The 16,431-nt window shown below is 32.3% G+C and overlaps 1 protein-coding gene across 1 annotated transcript; it reads right to left on the bottom strand.

The window, feature by feature from the left end:
• Positions 1 to 886: 886 nt before the first annotated feature.
• LOC132555927 (cilia- and flagella-associated protein 91-like) lies at positions 887 to 15,702 on the bottom strand. Its single transcript, XM_060220304.1, has 18 exons — positions 15,593 to 15,702; positions 14,716 to 14,792; positions 14,194 to 14,351; positions 13,589 to 13,678; positions 13,181 to 13,237; positions 12,290 to 12,474; positions 11,743 to 11,920; positions 11,334 to 11,429; positions 10,636 to 10,697; positions 9,870 to 10,052; positions 9,246 to 9,385; positions 8,581 to 8,697; positions 6,998 to 7,069; positions 6,708 to 6,854; positions 4,216 to 4,437; positions 3,475 to 3,623; positions 2,990 to 3,081; positions 887 to 2,512 (listed from the first exon to the last, which is right to left on the bottom strand). Exons 1-18 carry the CDS (start codon positions 15,651 to 15,653, stop codon positions 2,361 to 2,363), a joined length of 2,238 nt encoding a protein of 745 aa, XP_060076287.1. The 5' UTR covers positions 15,654 to 15,702; the 3' UTR covers positions 887 to 2,360.
• Between the last annotated feature and the right edge of the window lie 729 nt (positions 15,703 to 16,431).

Genomic DNA, 16,431 nt, shown 5'->3' with positions numbered 1-16,431 from the left:
TGTGTACAACAAATACCTGTCTATACAGGACAACTGTATATAATAAATAGCTGTCTATACAGGCCAACTGTATATAACAAATACCTGTCTATACAGGACAGCTGTATATAATAAATACCTGTCTATACAGGCCATTCGTGTACAACAAATACCTATCTTTCTATAACAAACATTTTCTATATAACATTTTACAATGAACCAGTCATACTCCTAATGGATTGTTGATTAAACCACTTCATAATGAAATCCTATTTGCATTCCAGTGACTGAAATATTGTCTTCCTACTCTTTGTGAGAATATCAAAGTATACACTTTCCTCATGTGAAGTAATGATTGTCCTCTACTTGACAAAACATAAGTATCAAGTATATAAAAGACATGGGTGATTTGGCAGTGCCATGATTTCTTAGTCGCCTTTCACTTCAGCAGTCTGTTGGATTCACCAATCAGAAGTGAAAAGGTATTATTTTTCTGGGTTCTTGGTAACACTTCTCAAGTGCTTCCATCCAGGCTCTCGTTGTTCAAACGTTGGTAAGAAATAACCAGTGGTTAGTGAAAATTTTCAAATGTGAATTAAACAAAATGGGAATCATTCTTTATCATTTCACAGCTGTAGGTTTATTGAGTCAGATTGATGTATTTGTGATGTCTATAATGTTTCATTTTAATAATTGAATAATAATTTGAATTTTTCACTTTCCATTAGTGAACTTTAACCTTTTAGCAATTGGGGCCAGAATGACAAGATTGACTCACATAAGATTTAGAAATTCACTTTAGAGAGTGATTCCATCATCGACATGGCTCCATCTTCATAATTTATAATATTATGACCTTCACTGTTACAAGGATGTAAAACTCCAACAAACAATCCAACAAACAAACTTTTGATGTTACACATAATTTATTGAAGATTTGAAGGCTAGTACATCACCCAACTCTACAGACAAAAACCCACTATGTTCCATGTCACACTTCAGTGTGTATGATATCTTAGATTCGTGGGTGGATCTGTACAGGAATGTATGAAGTTCTTCACAAATACTGATATCACAGATAGAGTTGTCATCATATTTACATATGTACACACAATTTAAATAAAATATACAAAAATAGTATTTCTTAGCGCAAGTATATAAATCATCTTGTCACATCATATAGGGCTTGTGAAATACCGCAACATTATTGAACTTCATTCAAACTGTAGCGGAGAGGTCTGAACATAGCAAATTAAGAATACAATATAAGTGGAAGGGATGGACGTCCTATAAAGAAATTCCTACACAAGTTCAAGTTATCAAAAAAAGGGTAAACTTTTGTATCTCTATCACTAAGGCAGAAGTAGTTTCATCAATGTTCAATGTCATCAGTGAAAATATGGACGGAATCTAGGCCCAGGCAATCAATAAAGAGTCCTAGGACAGATAGACAAATGAACACTCAATATAACAAATGGAAAATGATATCAGCATCATTTAATTTTTTCCCCATAAAAAACTTCTCCTCCAGAAGCATTGTACAAATCTTAAAGCCATTTAACAACAACTAACAATATTTTATTTTAATTACTTCCACACGGGCATATTTTCATGAATGGGAATTTGAGATATTCAACTGAAATCCAATTGCATCAAAAATTATAAATAAAAAAATGCTTACTGTTACATAAACCAATGTTCCACTTCTTTCTGTTGTTTCACTTTATTATTTTTCATTTTTTTACCAGAATTTTTTTTTTGACTGCAACTGGGCTTAAGTTTACTGTAGAGGATCTACCTGTCAGATACAGACACACGTAAACCATGAGAAACATTATGAAGAAACTTGATGACTACTTCAAGAGTACATGGTATTACATAAACACCCATAAACTTCAGTTATCCCAAACAGAATGCATCAATTAATAACAAGGTTCTTCTAGTTACCTCCCTTGTACTTTAAGGTGTAAAACACTAATTTTTTGACAAATTTTATTCCATAAATAGTTCTTCTCAAATTTATACAGAAAATATTCCGACACATTTTATAAGAAATCCTGAAAATAAATAAATAAAATAATCCTGGGGTGCTGCTACATCAACTTTTATCAAAACAATGTCTTGTATTATGTGACACTGACAGTAATGACAAAACCTATTGTCATTTATATATGCAACATACATTGTGATATTTTACGAAAATCATACACCTATCATATTGTATCGATGAACAGGACCTAAAGGGGGATAATCCAGTTGTCTCCCTTCTTTCTCGACACAATCACTGCTATCACAGAATGAAATTCCTTTTATAGTTTATCATTTCAATTTGAATCAAGTGACATGATGACATGAGTTCCAGATGGTCTCCGTTGTGTTTTCTACTGCTGTTCCTCCTGTGTCTGGGTTTCAGTTACACCTGCGGTACTTGGGGCAGTTTTTGGTGGTTTGGCATTCATGCTAATGATTTCCTCTCCGTCCTTCACAATTTCTTTGTGAGCTGCTAACAAGTATTTCCTCTGATCTCTCCTCACTGTTGAGAACAAGAAACAAACATTTTACTACAAGGTCCCTTTCAACTGTTTTATAAACAAATCTACAGTTGATAGTGATGGCAGAACATTGGTTATCCCCAAGTCACATTTTCATCTCTAACATTTTTATATCTAATGCTTTTTTAATACTTTATTATTCTGTAAACTTTTGACTTGAGAAAAAGACATCTATAAATAGATATCATACATATTCAATGATAAGCCCAGGGGGCCAATATATTAATTCTGAAGTCAGAGGTGGGAATATCAAAGTACAATGAAATAACATTAGATGGTATTTCTACAAAACAGCTATCAACATGAATCGACCAGATGCCAGTTATTGGCTCAATCCCAGAAATTTACAATAATGTATGTATTATATATACGAACACTACAATATTTTACAATACATTATGTTACCCTCACAGAACAATGACAATAAGAATTAGTAAGAAAAGAAACAACTTTCCTACCTTTATCTCTCATGTCCTGTTTCTGGACTTCTGGGATGAGGAAGCAATGAACCAAATCTGCCACAATCTCCTCCGACTGGAGCTGTGTCCGCCTGTACAGATAAAGTCACAAAAAACATTATTTAAGTTTATACTGGAAAGTCATTCCTGATACAGCTGCTGGGATATTTAGCAAGTAACAGATATTATTGATTGTCTGTATTTCATCCCAAAAACACGTAGGAAGTCTTTTTATTATTGTAAAAAAAGTTATAATATTTTTTTGCAGATATTGGTTTTTTACCAGTTTTTTATTTTGTTTTTTCCCCTTAACTTTGATTTTAGAATTTATTGAAAATAAATATTTTTTTTTCTTTAATTCATTTTATAAACAATTATACTTGACATGTTTGTAAGTAAAGTGACAGTGTAATAGAAATAGTTATTTGTCAGAAACTCTCTTTTATCACTAGTCTACTGATCAACAACAGGTGTATATAACTTACTTATCCTCCATCTCGTAAGCAATGTCGTTTATTATCGTGGCTGTCTCAGAGATCTCGCTGCGAGCCTGAAGATCAGCAGTTTTGTCGATGGAGCCAAGAATAATATCTTCAAGATATGTATCCACACTATTCTGGTGAACTTTGACAGCCTGGTAACGAATCATGACGTAGAATTGGATTTAAATTCATGCTATTTTTTTTTTTCATTTTAAAAGAAACATGAAACTAATATATCATGTTTTCCTACCTAAATATTTCTATTTCTAAAATAATAAATAAAAAAACAAAACCAACGAAACAAAAAATATGGACATCTTCCACATTAGTACTAAAGAGTTCAAATTAAGAATTTAAAACAACACCATCAAGGACTTCCATTGTGACTGGAGTTTTAAATTTACATGCACATTTATATAAATATGATTTGCTTTCGAAATTATTAATAATGCCAAAATTTATTAAAAGTGAAGTTTCTTCTATTCTTTGGTACTAAGATTTTCTGATTGATTGAAAATACATTCTGACTTTTGTATCAAAACATTCACCTAGATGATTTAAATATCATTAATATCATTGGAGACACCTTTCCTACTATAATCTTATTTAATTACTGTGATAAATCTCAAAATCAACAATAGAAGCTAAAGTTCAACAAGTCTTTATCTGGGGTAAAACAAGGAATTATAATTAAACTGGATTAATTAGAACAGAATCTATTCATACTTTCAATAATCTACCAACCTGTTTGAAGATTTCATCTTCCTCTCTCCTTCGTCTCTCTTCCACTTGACGACGCCCACTTTCCTCAGCCTCTCTGATCCTCCGCTGACGCTCTGCAAGCATGGAGAAGGCATGAATCCTGCGTTCCTCCTGTAGGCGGATCAACTCCTTGCTGAGGAAGTCATAAGTGTCTCCCATACTGGAGCCCTCAAGCTGGCTCATAGCCTCATCCACTAAGAACTCCTGTGAAACATTTAAATCCATGTCATCAATGAGTCTCCATCACAAACTCAAACATACTGTAAAACCATTCATTTTGTGGGGGATTTATTTTCTTGATTTTGTGATCTGTCACAATTAATATTATTATATTTATAGAGCTATATTTATCAATAAAATCAAATGTTCATGAAATCATGATTTATTGAAAAACCACGAAAATAGAGCCCCATGAAAAAATATGATTTTCAAGTATCAGTTAAGAATTTCAATCGTCTCCATCACAAAATAAAAGATAACAGATAAAATTTCAATCAATTTCCCTCATAATTACATTTCTTCTCATCTTGAAAATAAAATTCTCTTTAAAAATCAAGTTTTTGGCCCATTATATCCAAATAGGAAGACAAATGAAATCAAAAACCTGAAAACTGATAGGTCTGTCGAAAGTTCAGCGTGGTAGACGATATGTTCTTCAGTAACCAAATATCTGTTAATATCAAAACTCTATCGTTTTTGTGGAGAGTTATCCTGATTAAATTCCCTCTTTAGGAGATACATCCACATCAAATTTGAAACCTAAGGTACAATGACTCCAAACAAATCCAGCATTACATAAAACCAGGTACATCCAACAGTGTAAACTGGGGTTTGTATCTCTCCCATCTATATTATAATCATACAAGTCCAATCGAATGGAAAGATTTGTTGACTTAACAAAACATTACATAACAACAAAAACATTGTTAAAAGCATTTTTTTTTTTGGAAACAAAAGGAAAAGAAGGAATATATTCATATATGTAAAAAAAAAGAAAATGGATTTTGATACAGTCATGTTTGAAGATTTCGAACATACTCATGTAAATTTTGTGAAGTGGGCTAACAAAGCTTTCTACACTAGAAGGCTGTAGCAGATCAATGCTGGTAGTAATGTTACAGCATTGTCATCAATTATGTACAGGTAACATCGATCTGGCCAAGAAACAGTCTTTAATTGTGTGATTAAAAACATAAAAGGAGAGAGCACAGAACAGGTGTTGTTTATCAAGTTACAGATAGACAATTGTATATCAGGTAATGTCTGTCAATTTATAGACAAATAAATGACAGATCAGGAGTTGTTAATCAATTTACAGATAAATAAATGACAGATCAGGAGTTGTGTATCATCAGTTGTTTATCAGTTTATAGATAAATAAATGACAGATCAGGAGTTGTGTATCATCAGTTGTTTATCAGTTTATAGATAAATAAATGACAGATCAGGAGTTGTGTATCATCAGTTGTTTATCAGTTTATAGATAAATAAATGACAGATCAGGAGTTGTGTATCATCAGTTGTTTATCAGTTTATAGATAAATAAATGATAGATCAGGAGTTGTTTATCATCAGGAGTTGTTTATCATCATCAGGAGTTGTTTATCAATTTACAGATAAATTGATGTACATATCAGAAACAGTTTATCTAGTTTTTGATTAAATGTAAATTACTCTACTGCAATGAAAGCTTCATTGTCTTAATTTCCAATTAAATTAAATTATGTTAATGACTGTAATTAAGCATGAGAAGAATTCTGAAGGTTTCCTTTTTCTTTTCCTGTATTCTCTATGCAAATCTTTCTTGTGTCCATATTCTGGTTTTATTTCATCAAAACTGAGTTTCAATTGAAACTCAATTGAAATTCAAACTATAAATAAATTTTCTGTTAACAAGTAGGTATTATTTAATTCAATTTTAAAATATCAAATCAGAAAATAATTTTAATTTCAAAACTTCTCATCAATCACATCACTGGACAAAATCAGGTTTTGAGCTCTGCACAATACTGTGATTTTTTTTCTATTTCATTAACCACAATGAGTGTGGAGTATTCAGTGTACTGCCCACCCCATGGTTTTTGTTTCTCTCTAATGAAACTGTATGTTGAGATCTATCTATCTCCTTATATCTTGACCTTTGGGCATGAAATACACTGTATTACACTTTGCCCTCCTGATATCCAGGTTAATGCATTAACTCCATTGACATGTATGTTTACAATTTGACCTCTTGATATGAACTTTGACCCCCTCCCCTCCAAAACATTAATTATTTCACTTTGACCAATGAACATGAATGTTACACTGTAACCTCTTGACATCCAGGTCAACACCTAGACATTATGGTTAATGAAGGTTTACACTTTGACCCCTTGATATGAACTTTGATGCCACCTTTACAAAAGTTCTTATCCCTTTCCTAAACACATGACCCCTATATTGCTACACATGTACACAAACCCCTAACTCACCTTGTGTTCGTGGAGCCTCCTCTGTCGCTGTAGTGCCAAGGTAGCTTGTTTTTCCTGGTGTTTGATGTTCTGTTCAGCCTCCTGTAGTGCATGTGTACTTCTCAGCTCCTTTATTAGTTCTGTCCTCTTTTCCTTTCCCTCAAAAATCTGGTAAACAAAAACAGTTTGGTGTACTACAACTTACATATATATATCTAAAATCTAATAGTATTTTGATGTTAAGGACTTCTGTTATGTCTAAATGATGAAATATATGACATCAAATGATTGATGTTAAAGGTATAACTTACCATGTTCTGAATAGCACGACCCCGAATGACCTTCTGTAGGTAGATGATGGCGAGCTCTTTCTCCTCCTCTTCCTAAACACAAAACATTTCAGACATGTCAGCCTGTGTCAAATATAACTCTATAACAGCTACAATACATCTGTCAATGGTATTTCCCCCAATACTGTCACCCTTATCCTCACACCATCTTTGTTTTCAGCCTTACACAAAAATCAAAAACAGTCTGGCTGACCTATACATTGTGCCAGTACTAACCCGATGGATTATCTCCCCTCATCATGATTTGCTTAATTTCCCTCTCTAGCCATTTCTTTACAACTTTGATTTTACAACATTTCACAATTCCATACAATTTGACCTCTTTTGAGGTCAATAATCAGGTTTGAGGTTAATTTTTATAAAACAACAGTAAAATAAAATTTTTAAAAATTGTAAATCATAGATCCAAAATCAGGAATTGCAGCCATTTTGTTTTCTTTAAGAGCAAAGGAAGGTAAGTCTAGTAGGGTATATTGATTGTTGGTCAACCATACCGATATACACTTGCCTTTAAAAGGGTTGTCCAAGGTATCTTATTTCAGATAAATTTTAAATTTATGGATCAAAACATTCATTTGTCTTTTATTTCTATTCTGTGTTCCAATATTCTTTCTTCACAAATATTTTGGTAAGAGTAATGACCATATTTACATAAACATAAAAACACAAAGTTATAACACACACAGTACACATATAAAGTTTAAATATATGGGGCATGGTTGATATTTCATACAATAAAGGGGTTAAAATGAAATATCAAAACAAAATCATATATTGGAATTGTCAATCATCGTGTAAACTAGAATCCTGAGCATGCAACCTAGTAACGATATATTTATAAAAAACTGTTAGGATGATTTGTATAGGTATTCCATGCACTTAGTACATAGAAAACATTCCAAACAAAACAAAATCAATGTATTTTCATGACTATGGATGTTTGTATGAACGTATGAAGAAGTTTAAATATGACATAGCATATAAATGAAAAATTAAAAAAAAAAATTTTTTCCTGTTAAAAAACATCACAGTGTTTGATGATACCAATGAAAGATTTAATAAAAACTTTCAATTTCTTTTCCTGATAAATGATCTTCGATTAAAAAATGATTTATGTGTGATGTTGACGGTAAAATGATTTTAATATCGGGATGGGTTACTGATGAACACCACAAAGCTGTTTAGTATATACCTCCACCATCTTTTGTTGCTGAGAACAAAATCGATGTTAACATTTAGAAACGATTTGCAACAAATAATGCTTGAAAAAAAAAATTTGAAAAAACTTGAGACCTAAATTTTACTAAATGTTATCAAGGCGACAAAATCACAAGATTTAATTTTTTACATCTGTAATTCTTTCATATTTAGTATCATCTTGGATTTTCCAGCCCTCCTTCTCTTTTTTTTTCTGACACAAATATAAAAAACACAATTAAGGATGCCTCTAAAATCAGAATAAATTTCTGCAAGTTAGGATTATTTCCCCAATTTTTCCATTTTGCATTATAGCAACATCAGGCCCCATGGGGGTCGTCACTTACTTCTGGTGGGACCTCCACTGCTGGTGTTGGAGGACGGGGAACAGGTTTTTCTATTTTCTGGAGGAAGCGTAGTGGTTTAGGCTCTTCCTCTCCCTTAGCCTTTTCAGCTTTAAGGGACTGTAAAAATAAATGAATAAATTGAAAACTTTATCTGAGGAAACGGATACCAATGCTGTAGTGCTGTAAGAAATTCTAAGATTGAAATCATGGATTTAAATTGGGAATATGAAAGTTTAACAATTTTCTTGACAGTCCAAGGATTAAGCAAGAAATGCCAAAATTTTCCTTGTTTCACAGCATACTGTTGGAGTGTTTTAATTCTTACACAATGAAAAGTAATTAATTGTATATTCCTTGGTCACTCATGCTCACTAGGTCATTAAAACTCAATGCTCACTGGGCAATATAAAAATGTAACTCATTGCTCAATGGCCCATGTAACTCATGCTCACTTGCCTATTCTAAATGTAACTCAATGCCCAATAGGTCATTAAAACTGTAACGCAATGAGTACTGGGTTGTTAGAAATGTAACTCACTGTCACTAAGCAATTAATATGTAACTTAGTGCTCAATGGGCCAGTATTGAATAAATTGGAATTTTTACTGCATCTTGTGCTACAATTTAATATCATGCATGACCAATACAAGAAAAGAGGAACCTACCTCATGCATGTCCATCAGTTCTCGTTGCTTTCTGTATTTGCGTTTGATGAATCCGGCCTTGGTGACAGTTTTAGGTTTCGGAGCTTTGATCCTGGGATTGAGAACAAAGTCAGGCAGGGACTGTTCTAGTTCCATCAGGCCTACAACATCAGATATAAAACAGTCATAACACAAATAGAAACACAGCAATCCTCAAATTGTTATCTATGTATAAAGTAATGCACTGTAGTCCAGCCTGTATTAGAGGCCAAGTGTGTATATATATATAGAGAAAATTAATCACAACATGACAAACAAATATATCACTAACGTTTAATTTTCTCTTTACGATACACAAAGTTTTTATCTTTTTAAATTATATATATATATATATATTACATATATAACAAATACCTGTCTATAAAGACCTGTCCATAAAAGGTAACCTGTATGTAACAAATACCTGTCTATAAAAATCCTGATTCCTTGAGGTAAATACTGTACTGTCATAGAATCTTGGGAAATGTGTAATATCATCATAAGGCCATATGGCTACTCACTGTATGACATTATAATGTAGCTGAAAATTTACAATTAGGTTTCGATTTTTTTCAGAAATGTGTCAATAACTTTTTTAACACAAACCTTGATAAGTGTTGATGTGACGACTACGGACAACGTACTGCTCTGAGCCTCGGTCCAGGAACATTCCAATCCGTGTCAGAGGGGCGTATGTTTGAGATCCATAGTTGGAGAAGTCCTGGATAACATCACGACGCTCCAGTTTACCCTCTACCTTCTTTCTCTTACCTGTTAATTTTCTTATCGCTGAAAATATAAAAAATCATATATTCCAAGTAAGCGAGTATTCAATAAATTTATTGACTAAAATACTTTTTTCTAAAGTTTTGTATCTTTATGATTCAATATTGTTTTGATTAAATAAAGATATAAAAATATATATAACACATGTTGAGCAAAACTACCAGAGTAAGTAACTTTTGTCTTAATTCAGCAAGATTTAATATTTTTGTAAAAATTCACACCAAACATACTGTTAAATCAAATACTTTGGTGGGGCTTGAATTTCGTGGTGTTCCAAATACATCCATTTATGTTAGCACTTGCTTTTGCAGTTAAATCTTGCTCACCAAATCCACTAGTGCTATAATCCATGTGAACTTTTATTTATCATTTCATGAAAAGGTAAATTTGTCGACTTGAAGTACACAATAATTAAACAAAAATTAATCCTCTACCAAAATTATTTTACCTAAAATTTTAATAAAAGTTCATCAATTTGTTTTCCACTTCACTGACATATTTAAACTGACAATGACAGATTTACACACGTTTGACAGATCTGGATACCATCACTTTCTCTGATCTTTAGTAATTAAAGACCACTTACTTTTTATATGTTCATTTCGGATTTTTTTAATCTTTGATTCTTTTTCTTTCTGTTTCTTTGACCTGAAATTTAAGAAAAAGGATAAAATATCAATGACTGATCTGTGTACATATTTCCACTCTCTGAGAATGTTACCAGTAGGTTTAAATATTTATAATATACAAAAACACTTACAACAAATGTAACTGCTTCAATTTGGCTTAACACAGAAAATAAAACTACTGAGCATTTTTCGAAGGAAATATAAAAATATGCTTACGTTTCACTTATTTGTAATCATATCTCAGCCTTGTTTTACAGTACATGCTCTGTATTCCAACATTTATTTCTTTTTTCATTTACAAATTTGTCAGCTTTGTCAATTACTTATATCAAGTAAACTGACCAGAAAGAAAAGATCTGTTACAATGTTGGCAAAATGAAACATTTACCATTTCATTACTAAACCACTTTAATTGGTAAATAGTCTTATTAATAAAAGCTACCTGTCTGTAAAGGTTAAGTTTCTAGTCACCTCTGAATGGTCTTTTTAAACAAGTTGAAATCTATATATGAAACCTAGGATATGAATCTACAACACATGAACTTGTTGTTTCTTGGGAGAGTTTTCCCCAATTTTGTTCTGTGTATTTTATAAATGTTTCTAGCAGAACAACTTAACATAACCAGGAATAGTTATCTATAAATGGGAGACGAACCAGATTTTGTCGAGACGTTTAATGTTAAGTTCTTGATGGTTCTCCTCTCTCTTCTTTAAAAGTTCCTTCAAAACTTCCAGTCTAGCTTCTTGTAATCTGAAAATGGGATTCCTTTGTATAATTTCTAATTCAGATAACCAGCACATCATTAAAAGTTTCAAACATAAAATAAAAAACATACATGTACACCCCCTCTATATGTTTCTACAAGTATCTTTCAATCTGCCATTTCACTCCAAATTGTTATACAATAACATATTTTTTAATATCTTAATATGTTTATGCAGGATAAAATTTTTTGGTCAGTAGTCAAAGTAAAATCGGGAACATACAAATCTAATTATGATTAATCTCAAAAACAAAATAAAAATAATAGTAATATTTTTAGTAACAAGACTAAATGACCTACTTTTCGATTTCTTGTTCCCTCAATGCCCATTCTTTCCTCTCCATCTCGTCCATCATACGACGACGCTTGTCAAGTTGTGATACGTCATTCAGAGGAGGAAGAGTTGCTTCCCATGCTCGTTTAGCTCGGGCACGCTCAATCATCTCTACCTCAGCTAAACCAGCTGGCAATCCTCGCCCTGAGGCATGGACAAAAAAACAGTCTTAGTTTCACATACAACAAAACACATTTTCTATAAGCACACTGGGGTATTTATGACTTCAAAAAACTTTTGTCATGTTAAACATTTTCATTCATGTATTAAAATCGATATTCACAATATTTTCACCTTTAGAATAAAAAATGTGTACCTGTAAACACACAGTATTTTTTTATCATAATAGGCCAGATTGCAAAATATTTCCCTTCATACAGTACAGTTACCCATGTAGTATTTGTTTGTGTAAAATGAAAACAAACATCTTGATGCAAATTAATATGTAATGGTGACAAAATTATAAAAACTTTCCTATTTTCCAGAAAAATACAAGGATTTGACAAATCTTACCAAAGGAGAGAGTCGCCAGAGTAAGAAGCTCGGGAGCTGATCCTGGTCTGACAACATACTCAGGTGTGTAAGGGTCAGTCTGGGCCTCCGAGTCTCGGTAGTCTGTCTGGACCTCCACAGTCTTAGTGAGAGGTGTTGGTGGTCTCTCTACCTGTAGCTGGTCTGGACCAGCCAGGGGGTCTTGTCTGTCGAATCAACATCAGAATTTTGTTTATAATATCTTAAATTCATTATGCAACTAAAGTAATCTTACAAATTTACAAAGCAGAAGTGTCTCATTAATGTTAAATCAAATTTGAAATTCAAAATATGATTGAACACTTTCTAAAACCCAATATACAAAGGAAACAAACACAGAAATTTGCTCCCTTCAATCTAAATCCCTCAGTATGGGTTTACTGTATTTATCCTGTCATAACCCCTTAGTTATTTTTCACATAAAGTCAAGAAATAGGCTTTTCACAGGAAAATGAAATAAGACTGGTTTAAAATTTAAGATACATTTACATAATTATCTCCCATTTTTCTATGACATCAAGCCATTATTCATGACGTCACATTGTTACCATGTAGGCCTACTGAGGTAGCAAAACTAATTGTAAAGTGTCTGAAGATTTGACATGAAACTGCTTATGTTTTACAGATCAGAAATGTTTCCAATGTTATTTTAGTTTTCTTTATATGTTCTGGACACTGCAAATCTATCTTTCTTACATATATATGGGCTTATTACCAGGCATGGACATATTACACTTTAATGAACTAATAAGAATTAAATTTCAATATATTTACCTTGTTCTAGTCCTATACATGGTAAAACATAACGTCTTGTTTTACAATAAACAAACAAACTTTGTCTAGGTCTAGGTGAACATTGCTACCATATCTTACCTCGCTGTAGCCAGCATGACTTCCGGAGGAATCTGCTGCAGGAAGGGAATCATCGGTCTGTAAAAGTTTTAATTAAAACACAAGAACAAAATTAATGAAACATACTAAAAGGCATAACCTGTGCTTCCATACCGACAGGTAAGAAAATATGCTCCCAGTGTCTACTGCAAGAGAAAATGACTTTAGCAGGAAAACAATACTTCCATAATCTTTTGAATTAAAATAAACTTTTGAGAAACATAAAATTACAAATAATGTGAAAAAATGAAACAGTGTTAAAAAATAAATAAATGTTACAGAACTTTCCAAACTGAATATTCTCTTTGCAAAACAAAAACGAAATATTAAAATATGGTGTTTCAAAAACAATTGCTTACGAAAAATGTTGTGAACAAATATATTACAAACCTCTTAAAGAATTTGTATCTATTTTGGCCAGCTACTTGTGCATCTGCAAAGTGCTTAGGTGGAACAACAACCGATGGATCATAATTAAACCTGTGAAATAATCAAGAGTGAAAATAATGTGTACATATCATAATCATAATGTGTAATGAAGTAAGTCTTTGGGGGGATTCTCATCTTATCATTATGAGCTGGTTCTTTAACTAAGCATTCAGTAATTTTCATGGCTATTTCTTTCAATTTTGATTTTTTCATCTTATTTAGTTAATTTCCTCACATTTGAAGTTTTATATTGGTTACTGCTACAACAATGGTATGGGATGTGTTGTACTTTGCAAACAATACATACTGTAAGAGGACACCCAAAAAAGTATAATAAGAATTTTATGTGTAAAAGATTGGGTTGTATTTGCTTTTGAGAAGAATTGACATCTATGTATGTTAAAGTCACTCAAAAGGTGGTATGCTTTATTCTGTATGTCAATTTTAACTGTCCTTATGATATTTAGTATTCAATAGTTTGATGTTATCAACAGCTGCAATCTTTCACATTTCTAATATATATTCTCTCTTGTCTCTAAATAACATTAAAGATATCTATGTCTTACGTGGTGTAGCGAATCATGGCCTCTCGCTGTTGTTCCGCATAACCTCGCCATTGTCGGGAAATAGATTTAGGGACAGGGTCAGTGACATCCAGTCGCATTTGAAAACGAGGATGGTGACGGAGCTCACTGAACATCGTATTGTATATAGGCACACGTTTCTGTAAACAAACATCAAATATCAACTGATACAGGTGTTTAATTTTGATGTACACCTCTACTACATTATCAGCAGTGTACAATTCTGCCATTCTTGCATGCAGGTCAGTTGATGAAATATTTATTTTGCACTCACTTCTTATCTTAGAAATATTGTCGTCAAACAACACATACACAAAGCCTTATCTTAATATAGTTTTGCTTTAAATTAGACATTTTCTCTTGGTAGAACTTAAGGTTGGGTAAAAATTTAATTTCACAAATTTCATTTGTTTAAGTATGTGACTAAATAACTCAGAAAATCCTGAGAATTCATCTCTGATGACAAGTTTGTAGTTACACCCTTGTATTATGCTGAATACTTACAACCCTGTCTGTGCTGGTATGGGCTTTGAAAGTAGCACGAGCATGATCTCTCTCGCTGGACACAACAAAGTGATTATCTATAAGAAAAAAATGACTGATAGATTACTGGTTTCTACAAAATAATGATTCACATAACATTATCAAAATCATCATAAGCATAATTAGAAATATTTGGCATGGAGGTTATTTAAATTCTAAAAACTAGCTGGAACATTGTCAGCTGCATGGTGATGAATACTATCTATCATTGACAGAATGATGACATATATTTAATTTTATATTACATTTTCTGTATATATGGAGGAATAATCAACTGCGATAATTATATTGCAAGTATGTATACTGTTCATGCATAAGTTGATTCAGAACTATATTAACTATTCTGATCAATATGCCCACCAGAAGAAAACTATCGGTGGATTTATTGTGACTGAATCTGTTGTGTGCAACACTATATCAATTGACCGATAATAATCTGACAGCATGTGGACCAGAAACTATCTCAGGTTAAAAATAAAGACAAGCCAAATTAAGATATGTATGAATCGACCAAAGCATAGAAATTATATTAGACTTCATATAAATAAGTGTTAGGAGCTTATAAAGTGACAACTTTGTCTCCACATATATTGTAAGTTATTAATGTGGATGAAAACAGCGATATAAATATGCTTATGAAACACACATTTATAATTTATTACGAAGATGCACTCCACAACATCAATATTAGCAGATATATGTTGCCATGCTAGTTTATTGTGCTATCCTCTTTCTAATATACAAATAATATTGCAAAATATGTTCCTGTCGTCAATGTAAGATTTTGTGAACACGGTTTACCGCGATTAAAAATGAGATTTCTCTTTAATTCACATACCATAAAGATAATCGTGTGTCCTAGCGGCTTGCCGCTTGATCGTTTGTGTCTGTGTTGCCATTTTGACTCCTGTTTTAGGATCCTAAGCGCTGTATTTATGTTGTTTTTCTTTCCATCCAACTTAGTTTGTGTACTAGTCCTCCATTACTAAAAACAAAATGGCGTCTCCATTTACATTGTCGTCATGGTGATTACAAAAAGAAAATCTATCAAAAATCTTCTAATGAAAAAACATATCCTATTCAACAATCATTATTTTTAATTTCGATGACAAAATTATAGCATTCTTACCGATTTATGATTTTATTATAAAAAACAGTGTCTGTAATTCTACAAAAATAAATTTTAAGCGGAATCCCGGTAAACAATTCCGGAAATATTAATATCCACAAAGCTGTTATAATTATCAAAACCTGTTTTGTTCATATTTATAGTAAATCGATACTAAATCGAAATATGCTTACAATGGATCAAAATGACGTAATAAATAATAACCTGTAAAATAACATGTAAGCAAGAGGAACTTTATTATAATATAAGGGAGGCCACTCTTACTACCCTAGCTACAGCCATACATTTCAAAAGGCAACTGATTTCCCGCCACCTGTCCAAATAGCTGTGGGAGGAATGCGTTTCGGTGCCAGTTTCTGAAGCCAATCACTGATTGACAGAATCGGTTTCCAGCTATCTATAAACATGTATGTATAATGTTTATTTATGCATGTTGCTCAATGGATTGAATTTTATACAAATATTTCGTATGCTGACTTACATCTAGTTACAATCGCATTGGTCTCAGAAAAATAAAACAAAATTACAGGCATCCAAAGTCTTAATTT

The sequence above is a fragment of the Ylistrum balloti genome, unplaced genomic scaffold (assembly GCF_031769215.1).
Source record: "Ylistrum balloti isolate Yb309-2 unplaced genomic scaffold, AGI_CSIRO_Ybal_v1 Utg370528, whole genome shotgun sequence".
Lineage (NCBI taxonomy): Eukaryota > Metazoa > Mollusca > Bivalvia > Pectinida > Pectinidae > Ylistrum > Ylistrum balloti.
This window is presented reverse-complemented; position numbering and strand designations above follow the sequence as displayed.